Here is an 18,883-nt window from a genome sequence, read left to right on the forward strand (position 1 = left end):
TCCCCTGGGACAAGCAACTTCGCTTTGAAAAGGTTTGGAACCCCTGGATTAGATACCTTCAGTCTCTGTGATGGCGGGGGGGGTTAGCAGCCTGGGACGTGATCAGTCTTTTTTCTTCTCTCCCTTTTTCTTTTCTTCCATCTAGCTTTTATATTGACTCCCCTTGAACGCTCTAATGTAGGCTATAGGGTCACCTCTAGCCTAAGTATGGAAGCATGGTGTTCCTCTGTTTGGCACTGGAAATTTGGTTAAGTTTTACAGAGACTATTTTTTATAGCATTTTTATTTTCCTTTAAGAACAATATACGCATAATAGTTCTGCATTACTGCATGCGCAAGTATAATCTTTACAATACCTATAGTGAATGGACAACTTCAACCACTATACTCTGTGCCTTCTGTACATCTTCATACTCTCCAGGTGGAGTTGGTTGTAGATTCCCACTCTAATATTGCTTAGTTGTAGTATAATCAAAATACAATGTAACACCATTGTTTGATATTCATTTGTACAACTCAGCTCTTTATTGTTTGTCTAAACCTTTTTCAATAAAAATTATTAGAAAAGAACTTGTGGAAGAACAAAAGTAATTTTATCCGTCTGCAGGATACAGGCTTTTCCATGCAATCAGTCACTGCAATTCAGCCAAATCAGGGGAAGAAAAATTAAGGGCCAATTTTCCGACCAATTTGGTCAATATTTTGAGTTTGTAATAATAATAATATTACAACACTTAAAATTAATGCTATTGGGTTCACAGTTGGAGGAAAGCTACAAATGACAATACTATAATAAAAAGAGACGTGATCACCTTGTATATGTACCATTAGCGCAAGTGAGGAATATTAGTTGTCAGAAAGAATGATATTAAAAAAATGCAAAGTCAGTTTGCGAAGACTCAAAGACTGATTTAATATAAAAGTGGTTATAAAGCTTCAAGGTTTTTTTTTTTTTATCTTAATGCATTACCTTAATAACCACCCCCCTCTTATTGTTATCTGGACCCAACCCAGCGATGTCTACGAGAGCAGCCATTGGCCCCCACTGCTGTTAATCAATTGCTGTGATGGGGGGAGGAGGGCAGACTGGGCTGCTCAGGGTGCGAGCACACACCGTTCGTCCCCCGCCCCCCCCCCCCCCCCCCCCCGCCGGGAAAAGTCCATTTGGCACTCGCCAAACAGGAGGGGCCTGGAGTGCTGACGGGGAACCCCAGAAAAGGAGGATTGAGGCTGCTTTGTGCAAAACCATTGCACAGAGCACGTAAGTATAATATGTTTAATATTTTAGTAAAAAAAACAAGGTTTCATATTACTTTAAGCTGTTCTGTAGTGGAGTCTGAAGAGTCATATCTTGACAAGTTATAACCATGGAAAAATTGGGAAGGTTTGTACATGCGCTGCTATACCACTTCATTTTGCTGATGATTTGGCCTGTTCTTTGCCCCTGAGCACACTGTCCTATAGCAGAATTGTTGTTACTGTGCATGCCTTGGGTGGACATTCATGTACTACAGAGTGAAGCAGGCACAGTCCTCCATCCAGATCCAGTCCTCCACTGTAGACAATGGCAGAGAAGAACCTTTTTGAAGCTAGCTTATACCTCTAATTTGGACACAGGCAGAACAGAACCATAAATATATTACATGCACCAGACTAGGGTGCACAGTCCTTCAGCTTTAGGGCTTGTTCACACTTCACTAACTTTCTAACACTTAACAAACACTCCTATAGCATTAGTATGAGCGTTAGACTGGCGTCAATGAGCTTTAGTATGGGAGTTAGACTGGCATTATACAAGCGTTAATGACGAGTTAAAAATGCTCCCAAAACACCCTATGTGCAGTTTTGAAGCTTTCACAAACTACACTAATTGTAACACCCCCAACCGCACGCAAACACCTGCCAGAGCGTTTGCGAAGTGTTATCATAGACTTGAATGGGAGATGTTGAAAGGCTTTAAACGCAAAGCAACGCAACACTGTGTGCTGTCCATTGTATAATTTGCATAGGCATTTGAGGGGCATTTTTAACACCCCTCAAATGCCTGCTTTTAACGCAAGTGTGAACTTAAAGCGGAGTTCCGGCCTCAAAATCCACTTTGGACCATCCACTTGCTCAGTGTCACCTGTAAAATAAATGGATAGTCACAATTTTTTTGTTGTTTACTTACCTTGTTATTGAAGAAAATATACTTAACTTTCTTTCTTCCTCCCTCAGCGGCCGCGACCCGTGCCCTCACCTCCATTGATTCCTGGGAGCTGAACGTCATCGCTCCCAGGAATCAATGCACCTGCACCGGCCCCGCTCGTCACTTCCGGTTCAGGCACGTCACTCCCTGCTAAACAGCTTCTGGGCATGCCCAGAAGCTGTGCAGGAATGACGCGCCTGCACCGGCCCCGCTCGTCACAGGCGCATTCTGGGACGAAGTGGAAGCAGAAGAGGACACCGAAGAGGACACGTTGGCTTCAGCTGCCCACACCTGAGATGGCAGAGCTGGAAAAGACATTTTCAAGGTAAGTATTTCTTCTAAAAGGTAAGTGCGACCTGGGATAGTTCCGAGGCTATCCATTGTGGAATGTACTAGCCCTGACTGTCCCGGGACCGGAGGCCGGAACTCCGCATTAAGTAGGGCAAATAAAATAGCTGAAATAGAGCACCAATACTTTTGCACTGGTATTGGTTGCCCGGGCACAGTATTGGCAAGCAGGGGAGTAATTTATTCTATTACATTATCAATGTGCACATGTCGGAGACTTGGTTCTGTAATTGGTGGACAGTCTACTAAAAAAAGAAGATATTCAACTAATTGTTTGATTTTGTTTTATTTGGTTTCTTTTAAAACCCTTATCCAACTATTTTACATATTACATTCTTGTCTCTTGTAGCAAAGCCCAAAGTCCAGCAGCCCATACAACTCCCCATTCTTGACTCAGGAGATATGGTGGCAACTATCAGCCTTCTCGGCTTTTACCCAGAAGATTTAACAGTTATTTGGACATATTGGCCAACCCGGGAGAAGAAGCCATCAGAGGAGGCAATCAGTGAGAATTCAGATGGAACATTTACTGTCACCAGTCAGTGTAAAATTCCTGAAAGTCTCTTTGAAAACCCTAAATTCATAGTCAGAGTGACATGGGAGCATCCATCCATGAAGAATGAGGAATACAGAGAGATATCTGTACGAGATCCAGGTTAGAAAAGATATAAATATTACTGGAAACACTGTGAACCTGATTTACAGAGGCATCTGAAACATGAACTGTCAGTGTTGGGCAATCAGATGCTCTGTTTCATATTCCAACCTACCATGACATCATGTAAGATAGATGGTGAGCAGTTACTATAGACAACACAGACATTTTTATATTAGACACTTTTATTTTATATTTTTCTTTTGGAGGTCAGTGAGAATAATGTCCCATACACTGGTGGTGAGTGAAAAAAATGCCCCTTACATTAGAGGTCAGTGGGAAGAATGTTTCTTACAGTGGTGGTCAATGGGAAGAATGCTCCTTACATTTGTGATCAGTGGGAAGAATGTTCCTTATGGAAAGAATGCTCCTTACATTGATGGTCAGTGGGAAGAATGCTCCTTACATTGATGGTCAGTGGGAAGAATGCTCCTTACATTGATGGTCAGTGGAAAGAATGCTCCTGACATTGATGGTCAGTGGGAAGAATGCTTCTTACATTAGCAGTCAGTGGGAAGAATGCTGCTTACATTACTGGTCAGTGGGAAGAATGCTCTCTACATTGGTGATCAGTAGGAAGAATATTCCTTCTGTTGGCTCTGACAAGTCGTGTTGGCCCCAGAACTATGCAAGTACCACCAAATGGTAGGTCAATCAGCCACAGCTCAAGTAACTCCTACCAACATCCGGGGAGTCCTAGTTGAGAATGGCTGTCTTACAAACGACCAACACTCAGCGCTGTACTTGGTACAATAAAGGGATGATCCTAAGCAATTAGATTGAATGGTGTTTGAGGGACTATACTGACATCAGATGAGAGTGGGTACACCCCAAAAAATGCTGATAAGCAATGATCTAAAATCACAAGGATATACGCATGTGTATATATAGAAATTTATAAGCTTGGAGGTCTGGGCTGTGATCACTTAGTGAATAGCCTCTGGCTCACACAGTTGACTGGAGTAGGCTGCCTCTTTGGATAGGCTGAGAACCAGAAACCTGCAACAGAAGAAGGGGGAGGGTGGAAAGAGACATCAAGCCTCCAATGGTGTAGCAGGATTTATTCAACAGTGTATGTTTAAAATACAATAAAATTGCACTCACAAAGGTCGCCTAAAACAGGCATACTGTATAATAAGCTCCATGTGGAACCACCAGTGCAGAAACGAATCCTGACAGAGACCCCTGGGATGACAGGAGTGCTGTGGAAGCCAGGGCAAACCGCCAGAGAACCACCATGGGAGACTCAAGAAAGGAGCTGTCAAAGAAGCTGTCAGATGCCACGGACTCTGTGATCAATTAGGAACACATTTCAGAGGCCAAACTACGCCTCCTTCGTCAGCCACTTTTATTGTATTTTAGCATACACTGTTGAATAAATCCTGCTTACACCTCTTTCTCCCCCCACTTGTTTTGATGCAAAAAATTGCCCAACTAGGCAGTGCTTTCAAAAATACTTCTAGCAAACCTCTTCAGCTTGTAGATGCTATTGCAGTCTGAAGTTGGCCGTGTGAATGTGTTTAATACTGTTAGATACAATTGGAGCATTAAAAAGTAGCAGGCTATTTTTATCTGATCATGGTCTTTATTAAAACAGTCTACCAAGAAAAAGTCTTATATGTTAGTAAAAAAATTAATTAGTTGTAACACCCTCTAGCTAGGTGCTAGTGTGTATAGTTTTTTTTTTTTTTTTTTGCTAATGTAGGTAAATTTGTCTTTTCTGGCAGCCAAGCCTGTGTTGAATCTGGGTCAGGGTGAGTAATCTAAGAAGGCTGGATGACTCATCAAGCAGCACCTCTGGTACCTCCCCCTACTTACTGGAACCTTGGAGAAGCTTCCAGAAGAATGGGTGGGAAGTTAGGAGGGGCTGTGTGGGTTGGCAGGGGGCCAAGTGGGTTGGCAGGATGCAGGCCTAAATTGGGTCATGCCAGCTAGGGCAGTCAGGTGGAAAATGGAGAAGGAGTGCTGAGGAGGCTGTCAATGGCCCTTGAGGGTGCCCCCTAGTCTGGGGGGGGGGGGAGGGGGACCTCGGGCCTGGGGTCTCAGGTGCTGCAGGGATCTTCACAACACATGGAGGAGACCTGTCCCAGATTGAGGACAGGAGGAGAGAGAGTCAACACATCAAGGAGGTCTCCATGAGAAGTCAACTGGGTGGGCTGGTAAGTGTGCAGTCTGGGAGTACTGTGGGAAGTAGTCAGGAGGGCTAGTGAAAGAGGCAGCTGCAGCCAGGTAGGCTGGCAGTGCCTGAAGAGATTATGCTGGGATCAGTGGCCACAGGAATGTATACTGGACACAGAACTTTGCTACACAACCAAAGGGACCCATGGTCCTAGCCTGTAAAGGGCTTTTGCTTGATCTGGCTGAGTGTTTTGCCAGATTCATCAAACAGTGTTCCAGGTGGGTCTGTGTTTTTTTCTGCAAGTGAGTGCTAGAGGAAGAGGAGTGTATATAGACTGTATATAGGAAAGTTGTCCCTGAAGAGTTCTGAAGTCAAGTGGGCAACCCGTTATTTCCCTATTCCCTATTTAAATTTTATCACCTCAATAAAACCTAAAAACAAGCACTGGACTGTTTCTTGACTCTGGGATACTGTAAAGATTCAGTGTGCCTGGCTGTGCAGGGTGGGGAGCCCTAATTCACCAGGGGCTCCTACGTAGGGTGTGCTACATAGTCATAGAGTTACTGTCATGTTAAATAATGCGTAATAACGTTGATCAATTTGACTACTAGTTTTCAGTGACCTCTGATTCAAGATGTGGTTAGGGTGTAACTGTATGAACCAACTTACTTACGTATATCTTCCATATTTTTACTTTTAGATTTCCCTTGGCATCCACGTATTGAAGAAATCACCCCAATCATTCTGCAAAAACAGCAAACATCTACGGTGAAGTGTAAAGTCTCCGGCTATTTCTCCAGAGACACAAGAGTGACTTGGTTAGAGAAGAAGGGAGGATCTATAATAGACTGTACTCAGAATACAGACTACAGAATTTCTGAGATAACACATGAGAGAATGGCTAATAATTCCTATCATTGCTCCCCTTCCCTATCCTTCACACCGACATCAGTCTCGGAAGATCTGGAGTTTATCTGCAGAGTAGAACATCCCAGCCTGGAACAGCCAATAGAGCTAAGCACAGGACCGGCTAGGACAAATGGTGAGTCTTTTACAGAAATATAATTTCATAGGAACACACTAAAAATCCCAAAAACCAAACAGCTTTTGCACAATGAAAAATGCTGGGAAATAATGTGAATCACTGTCAGTAAATATATAACCTCATTGATGCAAATTTAAAGTGAAGGTAAAGGGGTGTTCTTAGTGCCATTACTGCCAATATTATGGGAGATTCGTAATAATGGGTATCTAGTATTTTCTTTGACTCTGTTATTTACATTTATTAGGAAAAATATTAAACTTATTTGAAAAATTGTGCAACGTGAGAGGCAATACATGGGTTAGAATATTATCACTTACTGATTATGGGTACTTTGGGATGTTATTTGGAGGGTCTTCATCGTAGAACTGTGTCCCGGCTATGAACAATTAAATATTTACATATTCTTAACAAGCAGCAAATGAGCTTAAAACATGTCCCCACTAACCTCTGTAGATGCAGGCACTGTTCAGCAATCTATCCTCAAAGTTCAGAGCAGAAAAAAATTCGCACCACCCTGCTCAGCAGTGACCCAAAATCTCAGCTCATCCAAATACCCATTCTTAGCAATGACCCAGCTGCTTAGCTCACCATGCTTCCCCCTCCCTGTAGTGACTCACCCTTAGCCCCTCCCCCCTTCCAGCAGTTACCCATCCCCTCATCCAACAGCTACTCATCAGCTCAGTTCACCCTTAGCCCCCCCCTCCTGCGGTTACTCATGAGCTTATCTCACCCTGCTCTACCTCCCAACAGTGACTCAGTAGGACTCAGTAGCTCAGCTCCCACTCTGCTGCTCTTACCAGCAGTGACTTGTCAGCACAGCTCACCATGATCCTACTCCCAGCAATAACTTAATTCTCCCTTGCTACCTTTACCAGCATTAGGCCCCATGCAGACGGAGTGGACCTCACCAAGCGGATCCGCCTGTTTAGCGAGGGATCTGTCCACTGAGGATGACAGGTTTGTGTCTGCTCCGCTATGCAGAGTGGACCACGGATAAAGCCCACTGTTCTCTATGGGATGGTCGGATGGAAATGGACTGCCTGTCTGTTCCCATCCAACTGTCATCTGATCCGACCTGCTGAACAGATGGCAATTTGTTTATAGCGGACCGGATCGAATGCCGGCACATGTCAGCGGATACATGTCCGCTGACATCTGTCACTCCATAGAGAGCAGTAGATGGTCTGATCAAGTCTGTCTGAAAAACTGACAGTCGGAGCCATTCGGTCCATCAGTGTGAAAGGGGCCTTCAGTTGATAGCCTTCCCACCATCTAATGTCTGTCAAATGTAAAAAAAAGTGCAGGTGCACAGGAAGAGGGGAAAAAGAAAAGTGCCAATACCCAATGACCTTACTGATCCTCTTTGAACTTTGAGAACAAATTTCTCCATGGTGACTGCACCTTCAGAGGTCAGTGAGGGTTTGTTTGAAAGCTTATTTAGGTGTTATTAAAGCAATTGTAAACCACTTGGTGTTTTTTTTAGACCTGCAAGGTAAAAACATTGCATTGCATACTAGCACATTATGTGAAAATTACCTGAAAACGAAGCCCTCCAGCGATGCGATGTAATCGGGGGAGCAGTCCTTTACATTCCAGGTATCTGAAGGAATAGCCTGGGTTCCTATTGCTTCAGAGTGCATGCATCAATGACGTCGTTGGCTGCATGTAACCTAAATATCTCCTAAACATGCACTGTTTAGGAGATGTTTACAGTACCTATAGGTAAGCCTTATTATAGGCTTACCTATAGGTACAAATTATGCCTTTGAGTTGACTTCCTCTTTAACCACTTCCCGCCCGCCCTATAGGCAATTGACAGCGGGAAGGTGGTTACATTATCCTGACCGGACGTCATATGACGGCGGCAGGATAATGCGCTCTGCGCGCCCCCGCTCACTCTGACACACCGCATCTCCGATCTCGGCAAAGAGCCTACTGGTGTAGGCTCTTTACCATGTGCCCAGCTGTGTCCAATCACAGCTGGTCACATAGTAAACAGGAAGAGCCATTGATCAGCTTTCCTCAGTTCGTGCCTGACAGGCACGAGTAGAAGAGAGCCAATCTATAGCTCTCCTGATGGGGGGGGGGGGGTCTGTGCTGGTAATCAGAACATTGATTACTAGTGCAGACCCTTGGGGGGGGGTGCAACTAGAACCACCAGGGATGACCACCCATGACGCCAGGGATGCCCACCCATGACCCCAGGGATACCCACCTATGACCCCAGGGATGCCCACCATGGCCACCAGGGATGGCAATCAGGGCTCAGGGAGCCTGCCAGTGAGGCCCTCCCCATCAGTGCTGCACCCTATGCCATTTATCAGTGCCACCCACCAGTGCCCATTATTACCCACCAATGCCGCCTATCAGTGCCCATCAGTGCTGCCAATCAGTGCCACCTATCAGTGCCGCCTATCAGTGCCCATCAGTGCCGCCTATCAGTGCCCACCAATGCTGCATATCAGTGCTGCCTATCAGTGCTGCATATCACTGCCGCCTATCAGTGCCCATCAGTGCTGCATATTAGTACTGCCCATCAGTGCCTGTCAGTGCGGCCGTATCAGTGCTCCTCAGTGCAGGAAAAAAACGTATAAACAAAAATCTTTTTTTTTTTTCAAACTTTTTGGTCTTTTTTTATTTGTGTAGCAAAAAAGAAAAATCCTTGCAGTGATCAAATACCACCAAAAGAAAGCTCTATTTGTGGGGACAAAAAATACATAAATTTGGTGTAGGTACAGTGTTGCATGACCGTGCAATTGTCATTCAAAATGCAACAGCGCTAAAAGCGAACAATTGGCCTGGGCAGGAAGGGGGTGAAAGTGCCCTGTATTGAAGTGGTTGAGACCTGTTAATGTCTATAACCTGTCCAAAGTTCTACCTAAATAAAAAGTATCATCAACATACTTGTGTGATATCATGTTGGTAGACTGTACTATGTAACACAGGAAAAGATGACACTCACACTAAAAGTATCCATCTTACATCATTCTAATTGTGTCTGTTTTTTAGCCTGGGTTTTGTCTGGGGATTACTGTATACAGTAAATACTAGTGATTTCATATTCAAAGCCAAGAAATAGGAGAATGATACCACAAAGGCACAGGTGAAGAGCTATTTTTGGACAATTAAACTAGATACTGTAAAGCTGTGCTCAAAACTTTGCATACCCTGGCAGAAATCATGATGACCTTTTGGCATTGATATTAAGAATATGACTGATCATGACAAAAAAATAGGATAGCTAAGCCATTTAATATCAAATAGTTGTTGGGCTCCTTTTTAAATAATAATAACAGAAATCACCCAAATGACCCTAATGAAAAGTTTCCATCCCCTGGAATATTTGGCCCTGGTACAGACACACTGTAATGTTCTGGTACCTTTGGGTACCCTAATTACTCTTTCATAAGTGTATGCGCCCCACCATTCTCTTTTGGTAAGGTGCGCATACACCTTTAAGACTGATGCTGTCATCACTGAGCGCCGGACTGGATGGCTATTTAGATCGCCGGCTCTCACTCACATGTGTTCGTTCAAACTGCTTTGTGCCTTGATGCTAACCTGTCTTGAAGCTCACATGCTTGCAAGCATACCTCGCTGTCGGAACCACGCTGCGCTGATCCCTGTATCCCGCTACCGGATCATCCGCTCTTGCCGAACCTCTCCTCTGCTACATTGCTATTAGTGATAAGTACCCCACAGGGGAAACCTCTATAACCTTTATACTAAAGCTTACACTATCTAGCTCTGCATACTAAGGACTATTACTACATCTGCATTATCTAAGATTGCTAGCTCTTGAGCCTACTACCACCTGTTCTTGCACTGGGTTGATCTCTCTTGTATGTCCACCTGCTACTCTGTCATCTACTATCATACATGATTGCTAAACCTATCTGCATCCCATCTGCTACTATCTTACTTTCAAGAACATTTCCTTTCAAGTGTCTGTCATCTACCATCTCTACCCAACCTGTCTCTTCAGCCTATCATCACTGTGTTACTATATACATAAGTCACTCTAGGAAACATCTTATTGAGTGTGTGTATTTACTTGCTGAATTGAGATCATCCACACATGATGAGTCATTGAGAGTTGGGAATGGTGTCTCAGCGTTTCTCTACATGACTACTGAAGTGGAATATTTCTGCAGCTGAAAATCCACATCATACGTAAAACGCAGGGGCGTTACACACACAAGGTGACACACGCAGGTTAAAATGGCAAATAAAGGGTATTTGCTCACATCTGTGGCTTTTTAAATTGCAATTAGTGTCTGTGTATAAATAGTCAATGAGTTTGTTAGCTCTCACTTGAATGCACTGAGCAGGCTAGATACAGAGACGTAGGGAGCAGAAAAGAACTGTCAAAAGACCTGCATAACAAAGTAATGGAGCTTTATAACGATGGAAAGGGATATAAAAAGATATCCATAGCCTTGAATATGCCAGTCAGTACTGTTCAATCACTTATTAACCACTTAAGCCCCGGAAGATTTTACCCCCTTCCCGACCAGGGGGTATTTTGCGATTCGGCACTGCGTGAATTTAACGGACAATTGCGCGGTCATGCAATGCTGTACCTAAACGAATTTGACGTCCTTTTTTCCCCACAAACAGAGCTTTCTTTTGGTGGCATTTGATTACCTGTGCGATTTTTTGATCATGTGCTATAAACAAAAAAAAGAGCGACAATTTTGCAAAAATAACAATATTTTTCACATTTTTTATATGAAATTCCCCAAAAAATGGAAAAATCTAAATTTTTTTACATTTTTGGCCAATTTGTTTTCTGCTACATATGTTTGGTAAAAAAAAATCGCAATAAGCGTATTTTGATTGGTTTGCGCAAAAGTTATTGCGTTTACTAACTACGGGAAAGATTTTTGTCATTTTTGTTGTTTTTTTTTAACGAGTAATGGCGGCGTTCTGCGATTTTTTTTGCGGGACTGCGACATTGCGGCGGACAGATTGGACCCTTGACTGACATTTTTGACACTTTTGGAGGTACCAGTGACATTACTACAGTAATCAGTGCTATACATATGCACTGTTACTGTAATAATGACACTGACAGGGAAAGGGTTAACTTTATTGGAGAAGGAGGGGTTAAGTGTGTCCCTAGGGGCGTGCTTCTAACTGTAAAGGGGCGTGGCTTTTCATGTAACAGCAGAGATCTACGGTCCTACATAGCAGGACCGAATGATCTCTGCTGTTGCACAAGGGAGAATGACAGGCGGCTGTGTTTACATTAGCCGCCTGCCTTTCTCCCTCTGTAACTGACGATCGCGATTGACCGGCGGACATCGGGTCCGCCGGTCACTCACGCGGAGGTGTCCGTGAACGAGCGGGGGCGGTAACGCGCCTTTCGGCGGCGCGCGCTCGCCCCCTATTTGCTCACAGGCGAGTGACGTACCGGTACGTCACTTTGCCTGCACGGGGCTGAGTATATGTACTTGCGGCGGTCGGCAAGCGGTTAAGAAGTGGAAAATACCAAACCAGGTATCAGATAGACCAAGAAAGATCACAACTGGCAGAAGAAATGTTTGGGATACAAGGAAAAACCCACTGGTAACCTCAAGAGAAATACAGACTGCTCTGGAAAAAGATGGCGTGGTTGTTTCAAGGAACACAATACGACAATACTTGAACAAAAAGGGATGCATGGTTGGGTTACTAGAAAGAAGCCTTTACTGCGCCAATGCCACAAAAAAAGCCTGTTTACAAAATTTGCAACAGCACCTTGACACGCCTCATTGGGCTTGTTTGTAGAATTGGCACAGTAAAGGCTTGTGTCACCTTGTGAGTCTGTATCAAAACCACAAAGTTCAGGGGATGTAAACTTTTGATGAGAGTAAATTAGGCGATTTCTGTTATCATTATGATTTAAAAAGGAGCCAAACAACTATTTGATAATAAATAGCTTAATATGATCACCAAGACAGTTTTTTAGCATGATCAGTATTTTCAGTATCAATGCCAAAATTTCTCAATTTCTGCCAGGGTGTGCAAACTTTTGAGGACAACTGTATACATAGGCAGATATTATTATTATTAGTATATTAAACAGATGTTGGTTACACAGTAAAGATGTAGTATTTGCTATCTTTAAACTCTCTCATTTTCTTCCAGTGGCTCCCCAGGAGAATAATGTGAAGTTCACAATCTGTGGATCAGACCAAGTGATGTGTTCTCTGAATTTATTGAAGTTTTACCCCCAAACTATTTTCATTACATGGACACAAGGAGAAGGAAAAAAAGAAACTTTAAACTCAACCAAGAAAATAATTCAGACCAATGATGAGAAAACCTTTGATGCTATAAGTGAGTGTATGGTTCCCCTGCAATATTTAAAGTCCTTGGTGCGTGTGACCTGGACACACGTGTCCTTAAAGGAGCCTGGAACTCGAGACCTCCATATGACAGGTATTACAACTTACAGAGCAGTCATAATAGAATTGTTCTGCAAAATAGCAGTGTTAACCACCACCTGCCGTTGTAGTGTCAAATGATGGGCAGGCAGCTGCACTCTCGTTCTGGGATGACGTCATATGATGTTGTCCCACTCTCACAGCGATTGCGCACCCGCAGTGCGGCGATCGGTGGTGCACTCTGTCCCATCAGAGACAATGACGAGGCTCTTTACCCATGTGATCAGCTGTGTCCAATCACAACTGATCACATGTAAACCAGGAAAAGCCGATCAGCGACATTTCCTCACAGGGGAGATCTGCACTGATAATGAGGGCATTGATCATCAGTGCAGCCCCAACAGTGCCCAGCAGTGATGCCAATTAGTGCTGCCAGTCAGTGCCCATCAGAGCTGCTCATAAGTACCGCCTATCAGTGCCCACCAGTGCCACCTATCAGTGCCGTATATCAGTGCTGCCAATCAGTGCCCATCAGTGCTTCATATTAATGCCTCCTCATCAGTGCCACCTCATCAATGCCTATCGGTGCAGCCTCATCAGTGCCCATCAGTCCAGTCTCTTCAGCACACATCAATGAAGGAGAAAAAAATTACCTATTTACAACAATTTATAACATAAACTTTTCAACTCTTCAAACTTTTCGGCCTTTTTTCATTTTTTTAGCAAAAAATAAAAAACCCAGTGGTGAATAAATACCACCAAAAGAAAGCTTTATCTGTCTCCAAAAAAATGTAAAAATTTTGTTTAGGTACAGCATTGCAAAACCACGCAATTGTCATTCAAAGTATGACAGCGCTGAAAGCTGAAAATTGGCCTGGGCAGGAGGGGGGTAAAAGTGCCCGGTAGGCAAGTAGTTAAATTGGGTTTTCTCCCTAAAGAACCTAAACTGTAGAACATTTAGTTTACTAAGCAACGCGTATCAGAAAAAAATGTAATTTATTTTTCATTAAATACAAATTTTCCCTATTTTTTATCCATTTGCCCACCTGGGCTGCCAATGTCTAGATGCAGTTACTCCAGCATCGGCTGCATATCATTGCTCTGGATTGGCTTCCTGATAGTGACAATGGTGGGCAAAGACTCCATCAGGCGGTACATGTGATATGGTAACAGTGCAGGGACACAGTAGGACAAATGGGATGCTCGCACAACGGAATTGAAAATCCAAGTAAAAACCTTTATTGCAGTAGAATCCACCAAACACATTCACAGGAGCTGGGAACATATGTTAATGCGTTTCACGCTGAACTTTGCTTAATCATAACATGAACATCAGCATGAAACGCGTTAACATTTGTTCCCAGTTCCTGTGACTGTGTTTGGTGGGAAAAAATGTATTGGAAAAAATCCCAATAAGTGTATATTGATTAGTTTGCATAAAAGTTATAGCATGTAAAAACTATGGGATATATTTATGGCATTTGTATTTATTTATTTTACTAGTAGTGGCGGCGATCGGCAACTTGTAGCAGGACTGCGATATTGCTGAGGATAAATCGGACACTAACTTGACACTTTTTTGGAACCAGTGACATTAATACAGTGATCAGTGCTAAAAACAAATTCACTGCCACTGTACTAATGACACTGGCAGGGAAGGGATTAACATCTAGGGAGATTAAAGGGTTACATGTGTTCTTAGGGAGTGCTTTCTCACTGTATGGGAGGAGGTGCTTGTACTGTGGGAAAGCAAAGAGCCGTGTTTCTTCTTAGCAGAAACAAAAGATCACTACCTTCTCTTGTCACAGAACGGCAATCTGCCTTGTTTTCATAGGCAGATCGCCATTCTGCCTGTGCCTTAAATGATTGGCAGGCCCTGTCAGACATCGCGTCTGCCGGACCCGCAGATGTGCACCTGCTGTGTCCAAGCTGTGTCCAAGCGCCCTAGACCCAGAAGTGCAGAATCACGTACCTGTACGTGATTCTGCGCACAGAAGCCGCCACCCCGCAGTAAATGTACGTGGAGCGTTTGACAAGAGGTAAAAGAAGAATTTTTACCTTTTGTAAAAAAATGAATAAATGCACCCACATTTTTTTTTTTGCTTCTTTTTTTGCAATAAAAGTGAAAAAAATAAAATAAATAAAATAGAATAAAAAATGTTTTATGGGGTCCGCTCCCACGCGTCGGTACGTTATCGGTGCTTGCACCGCACATGTGAAATATCACCACAAACATCAGATTAAGAGCAATGGTTCTAGCACCAAACCTCTTGTGTAAATCTAAAGTGGTAACCTGTAAAGGCTTCTCAATGCATCACCTATGAATAATATAATGCACAGGTTGTCACCGTTGCATGGGCATACGCAGTTTTGAAGTGCGACATGTTTGGTATCATCATCTTTTATATTTTACCAAACAATTAGGTATTATATTGTGTTTTTGTGCATTCAAATTTATTAAATTGTATTCCCCCCCCCCCCAAAAAAAAAATGCCCTCCATTATATTCTCTAGGGTCTCTGCTTAAAAAGTATATAATGTTTGGGGGTCATTTCCTAGCAAAAAATAAATTACACATTTTTTTACAGGTAAACAAAAAGTATCAGAATAGGCCTGGTCTTCAAGTATTTAAAGAAGAATTCAAGCCAAATATAATTATATTTAGGATAGAGTGGGGAGGGGTTGGAAAAGTCAATTTGATTAGCTAAAAATTCAGTCAAATTGACACTGAACATTATCCCGTATGGAGCACTCACTCGCACCAGGCAGAGGGTATTCAGTACAGAATTATGCTCTATGTCCTCAGTGCTGGGATCAGGCACCAACTATTGTGTGTGCTAGGACTTATTTTACGTATGGATTTTAGTATATCAATGGTTTTACGCTATGAGATTTTCTGTTTTCTGCTGATTCTTAACCATATAATGGATATAGTATGAATGGCGGTGTCAGCTCCTGGAAAAGTAATAAGCACTAAAGACTCGCCTATTAAATTAAGGGGTCTTATGGTCTTGTGACTGCTTGTCTAATTTGGTGAATCTTCCACAGCATGATCTAACAATAGCACAAAGTGGGAGATGGAGTGGCATGGGGTCAATTGGTATAACACGGAGCATGCTGCACTGTTTGCATACCTAATTTAGACTACAAACTGTATTTTTGTCTTACCGTAAAATTCTTTTCTCTGATGTTCATTGACGGACAAAGCTCCAGATCTTCTTGGCCCTTGGTTTTATGCTGCCCCCTACAGGAGTAAGACACTAGGCGGAAAAAAGTTTGACTACGGCTATAGGGCAGTCCCAGGGGGTATACTCCCACTTCCTGCTATAGGTCATCAGTTTTGTAACAAGCAGTGTCAGAAGTACATAAAACCCAACTCAATAGAGGGGTGGGTGCTGTGACCGTCAATGAACATCAGAGAAAAGGATTTTACGGTAAGACAAAAATACAGTTTTCTCTTTCGTTCATTGATGGACACAGCTCCAGATCTTCTTGACCCTTGGGACGTCCATAAGCAGTGTCAACATGAGGGGTGGGAAGAACACAGCAAGAAACACACTTCCCAAAGGCTAAACATAGCCAACCAGGTAAAATAGGAGCTCACCTGACAAAAACACCCTGAAAGAGGACCAATCTTCTCCAACAGCAGCCTGAAAAACCTAAAAGAAGCATCCACAGATGCCAACACATCCACCTTATAAAATGTTGTGAAAGTGTGCACGGACGACCAGGTGGCCCCTTGCAAACATGCACTACCGACAGCCTGATGAAGGAAGGCCCAAGAGAAACTAAGCACCCTCGTAGAATGCACCTTAACAGGGAAAGGAGGATCCTTACCCTTTATGGAATAGGCCTGCACCACTGTCTGCCTGATCCATCTAGAAATGGTGGCAGCAAACACGGCCAGCCCCTTATGGGGTCCATCCTTAAGGACAGATAAAGAATCAGATTTTTGGAACAACTCAGTCGCCACCAGGTACATCCTGATTGCCCGAACCACATCCAAAGAATGTAAGGCAATTTCTTTAGGATGCTTAGACTTAGGACATAAGGAAAGCAACACAATGTCTTCATTTAAATTGAAACCAGAGACAACTTTAGGAAGGAACGACTGGCAGGGACGAAGCACCACTTTGTCTTCGTGAACCACCAGATAGGGCGAACAACAAGACAACACAGCCATCTTTGACACCCTGCGGCAGAAGTAATAGCCACCAAGAAGGCTACCTTCGGCTCCAAAGTAAGCTCACATATATTTTCAAAAGGCAGTTTCTGAAGAACCGACAGCACCAAATTTAGGTCCCACAGAGGTAACGAAGACCTCACCGGGGCAGCCAGGTGCGGATCCCCTGAACAAAAGTGTGAACCAAGGAATTTGTGGCCAATGGGCGCTAAAAGAAAATCACCAGGGCCGAAATCTGGCCTTTGATGGTACCCAAGGCCAAACGCTGATCTACAGCAACAGAAACCCCCTGAGACTCACACCACGCAATGTATGCAATGTGTGTAAATCTTCCTAAAGTAGATTTTCTAGCTTTTAACAGCATAGGAATCACTGATTCAGACACCCCTCTATCCTTCAGCACCTGGCTTTCAATAGCCAAGCCATTAAAGTCAGCGACTGTAAAGCAGGATGGAAGATTGGCCCTTGAGCTAAAAGATCTTCTCTGAGAGGGAGTCTCCAAAGGACATCAGTGACCAGCTGTACCAGGTCTGCGTACCAAGTCCTGCGAGGCCAGTCCGGGGCCACTAGGATGATTGGAATCTCTTCTGCCTCGATTCTTCGCAGGAGTCTAGGCAGAAGAGTTATTGGAGGAAATGCGTATATCAGACTAAACTGGCCCAAGGGGCCACAAGAGCATCTGTGGATCTCAAGACTTTGCTACGAATCAGGGACACCTCCGGGTGGAGAGACCATTCTCTGTGATCCAACGTCTGCCAACTGAGGTAGTCCACCTGCCAATTTTCCACCCCTGGAATATGCACAGCAGAGATGGCTGGAACAAGGTGTTCTGCCCACCTTAGAATGCCGGCTACTTTCAGGGCTGCTAGGGCACTTTTGGTGCCCCCTTGATGATTGACATATGCCACAGCCATGGCATTGTCCGATGGAATCCTTACCGGGCACCCCTGCAGATGATCTGTTCATTGGGTCAGGCAAAGCCTGATCACCCAAATTTCCAGGATATTGATCGGTAGGATAGACTCCTTCAGAGTCCAAACTCCCTGAGCACAATCTGTGCCCAAGACACCTCCCCACCCAGACAGGCTGGCATCCGTGGTAATCACCATCCAGTACAGGGGGAGAAAGGATTTTCCCTGTCGATGCGCCAAAGAGCAGAGCCGCCAGATCAGGGATCGCCTTGTACCCCAGCTTCACAGGATCAGATTGTCTAGAGACTTTGGGTTCTTGTTCCATTTGGCAAGAATCTCCTTTTGAAGAGATCTGGTATGTAACTGAGCAAACTGAACCACCTCGAAGGTGGAGACCATCAAGCCCAGTACTTGCATACAAGTTCTGAGAGATGACCGCCGACGGGACAACAGGAGCTGTATCGCATCCTGCAACTTCTGGAGTTTCACCTCCAGAAGAAACACCCAGGTGAGGCCGTGTCCAGGGTCAGGCCCACATAGTCCAGCTTGGTGGATTGGACCAGAACAGATTTTTGGAAATTCAGTTTCCAGACGAACTCTTGCAGAGTTTGCACCGAAATGTCCAGACTGTCTTTTAAGGCATTCAGAGGTCGAAGGAGGTCGTCCAAGTACCCCTGTACCACAATCCCCTTCTGCCTGAGCAATGCTAACACTGGGGCCAAAACTTTTGTGAATACCCGAGAAGCTGAGGAGAGACCAAAAGGTAATGCCATAAATTGACAGCGCTCCTTGCCCACGGCAAAGCAAAGGAAACGCTGATGCCTGACATATATTGGGATATGAAGGTAAGCATCCTTGATATCGATAGAGGTCAGGAAATCCCCTTGATGAAGGGATGCCACGAACACGGACTCCATTCGAAATTTCTGAACCCGCACAAAGCAGTTCAAGGCTTTGAGGTCCAGAATTGGATGGACCTTGCCTTCCTTCCTGGGAACAGTAAATAGGTTTGAATAAAACCCCTGAATGCATTCAGATTCCGGGAACCAGTACAATGACCCCCT

At 44.0% G+C, this 18,883-nt stretch overlaps 1 protein-coding gene across 1 annotated transcript in view; it reads left to right on the top strand.

The window, feature by feature from the left end:
- Window positions 1–18,883, top strand: part of LOC309558546 (uncharacterized protein) — a gene marked incomplete at its 3' end in the record, with an annotated part of 62,985 nt that overhangs the window by 35,464 nt on the left and 8,638 nt on the right. The window contains 3 exon segments of the mRNA XM_082261625.1: window positions 2,886–3,191; window positions 6,011–6,352; window positions 12,488–12,781. Of these exon segments, the coding sequence (XP_082117751.1) occupies window positions 2,886–3,191; window positions 6,011–6,352; window positions 12,488–12,781 (942 nt within the window).

This window comes from Pelophylax lessonae (genome assembly GCF_965119305.1).
Source record: "Pelophylax lessonae genome assembly, chromosome: 6".
Lineage (NCBI taxonomy): Eukaryota > Metazoa > Chordata > Amphibia > Anura > Ranidae > Pelophylax > Pelophylax lessonae.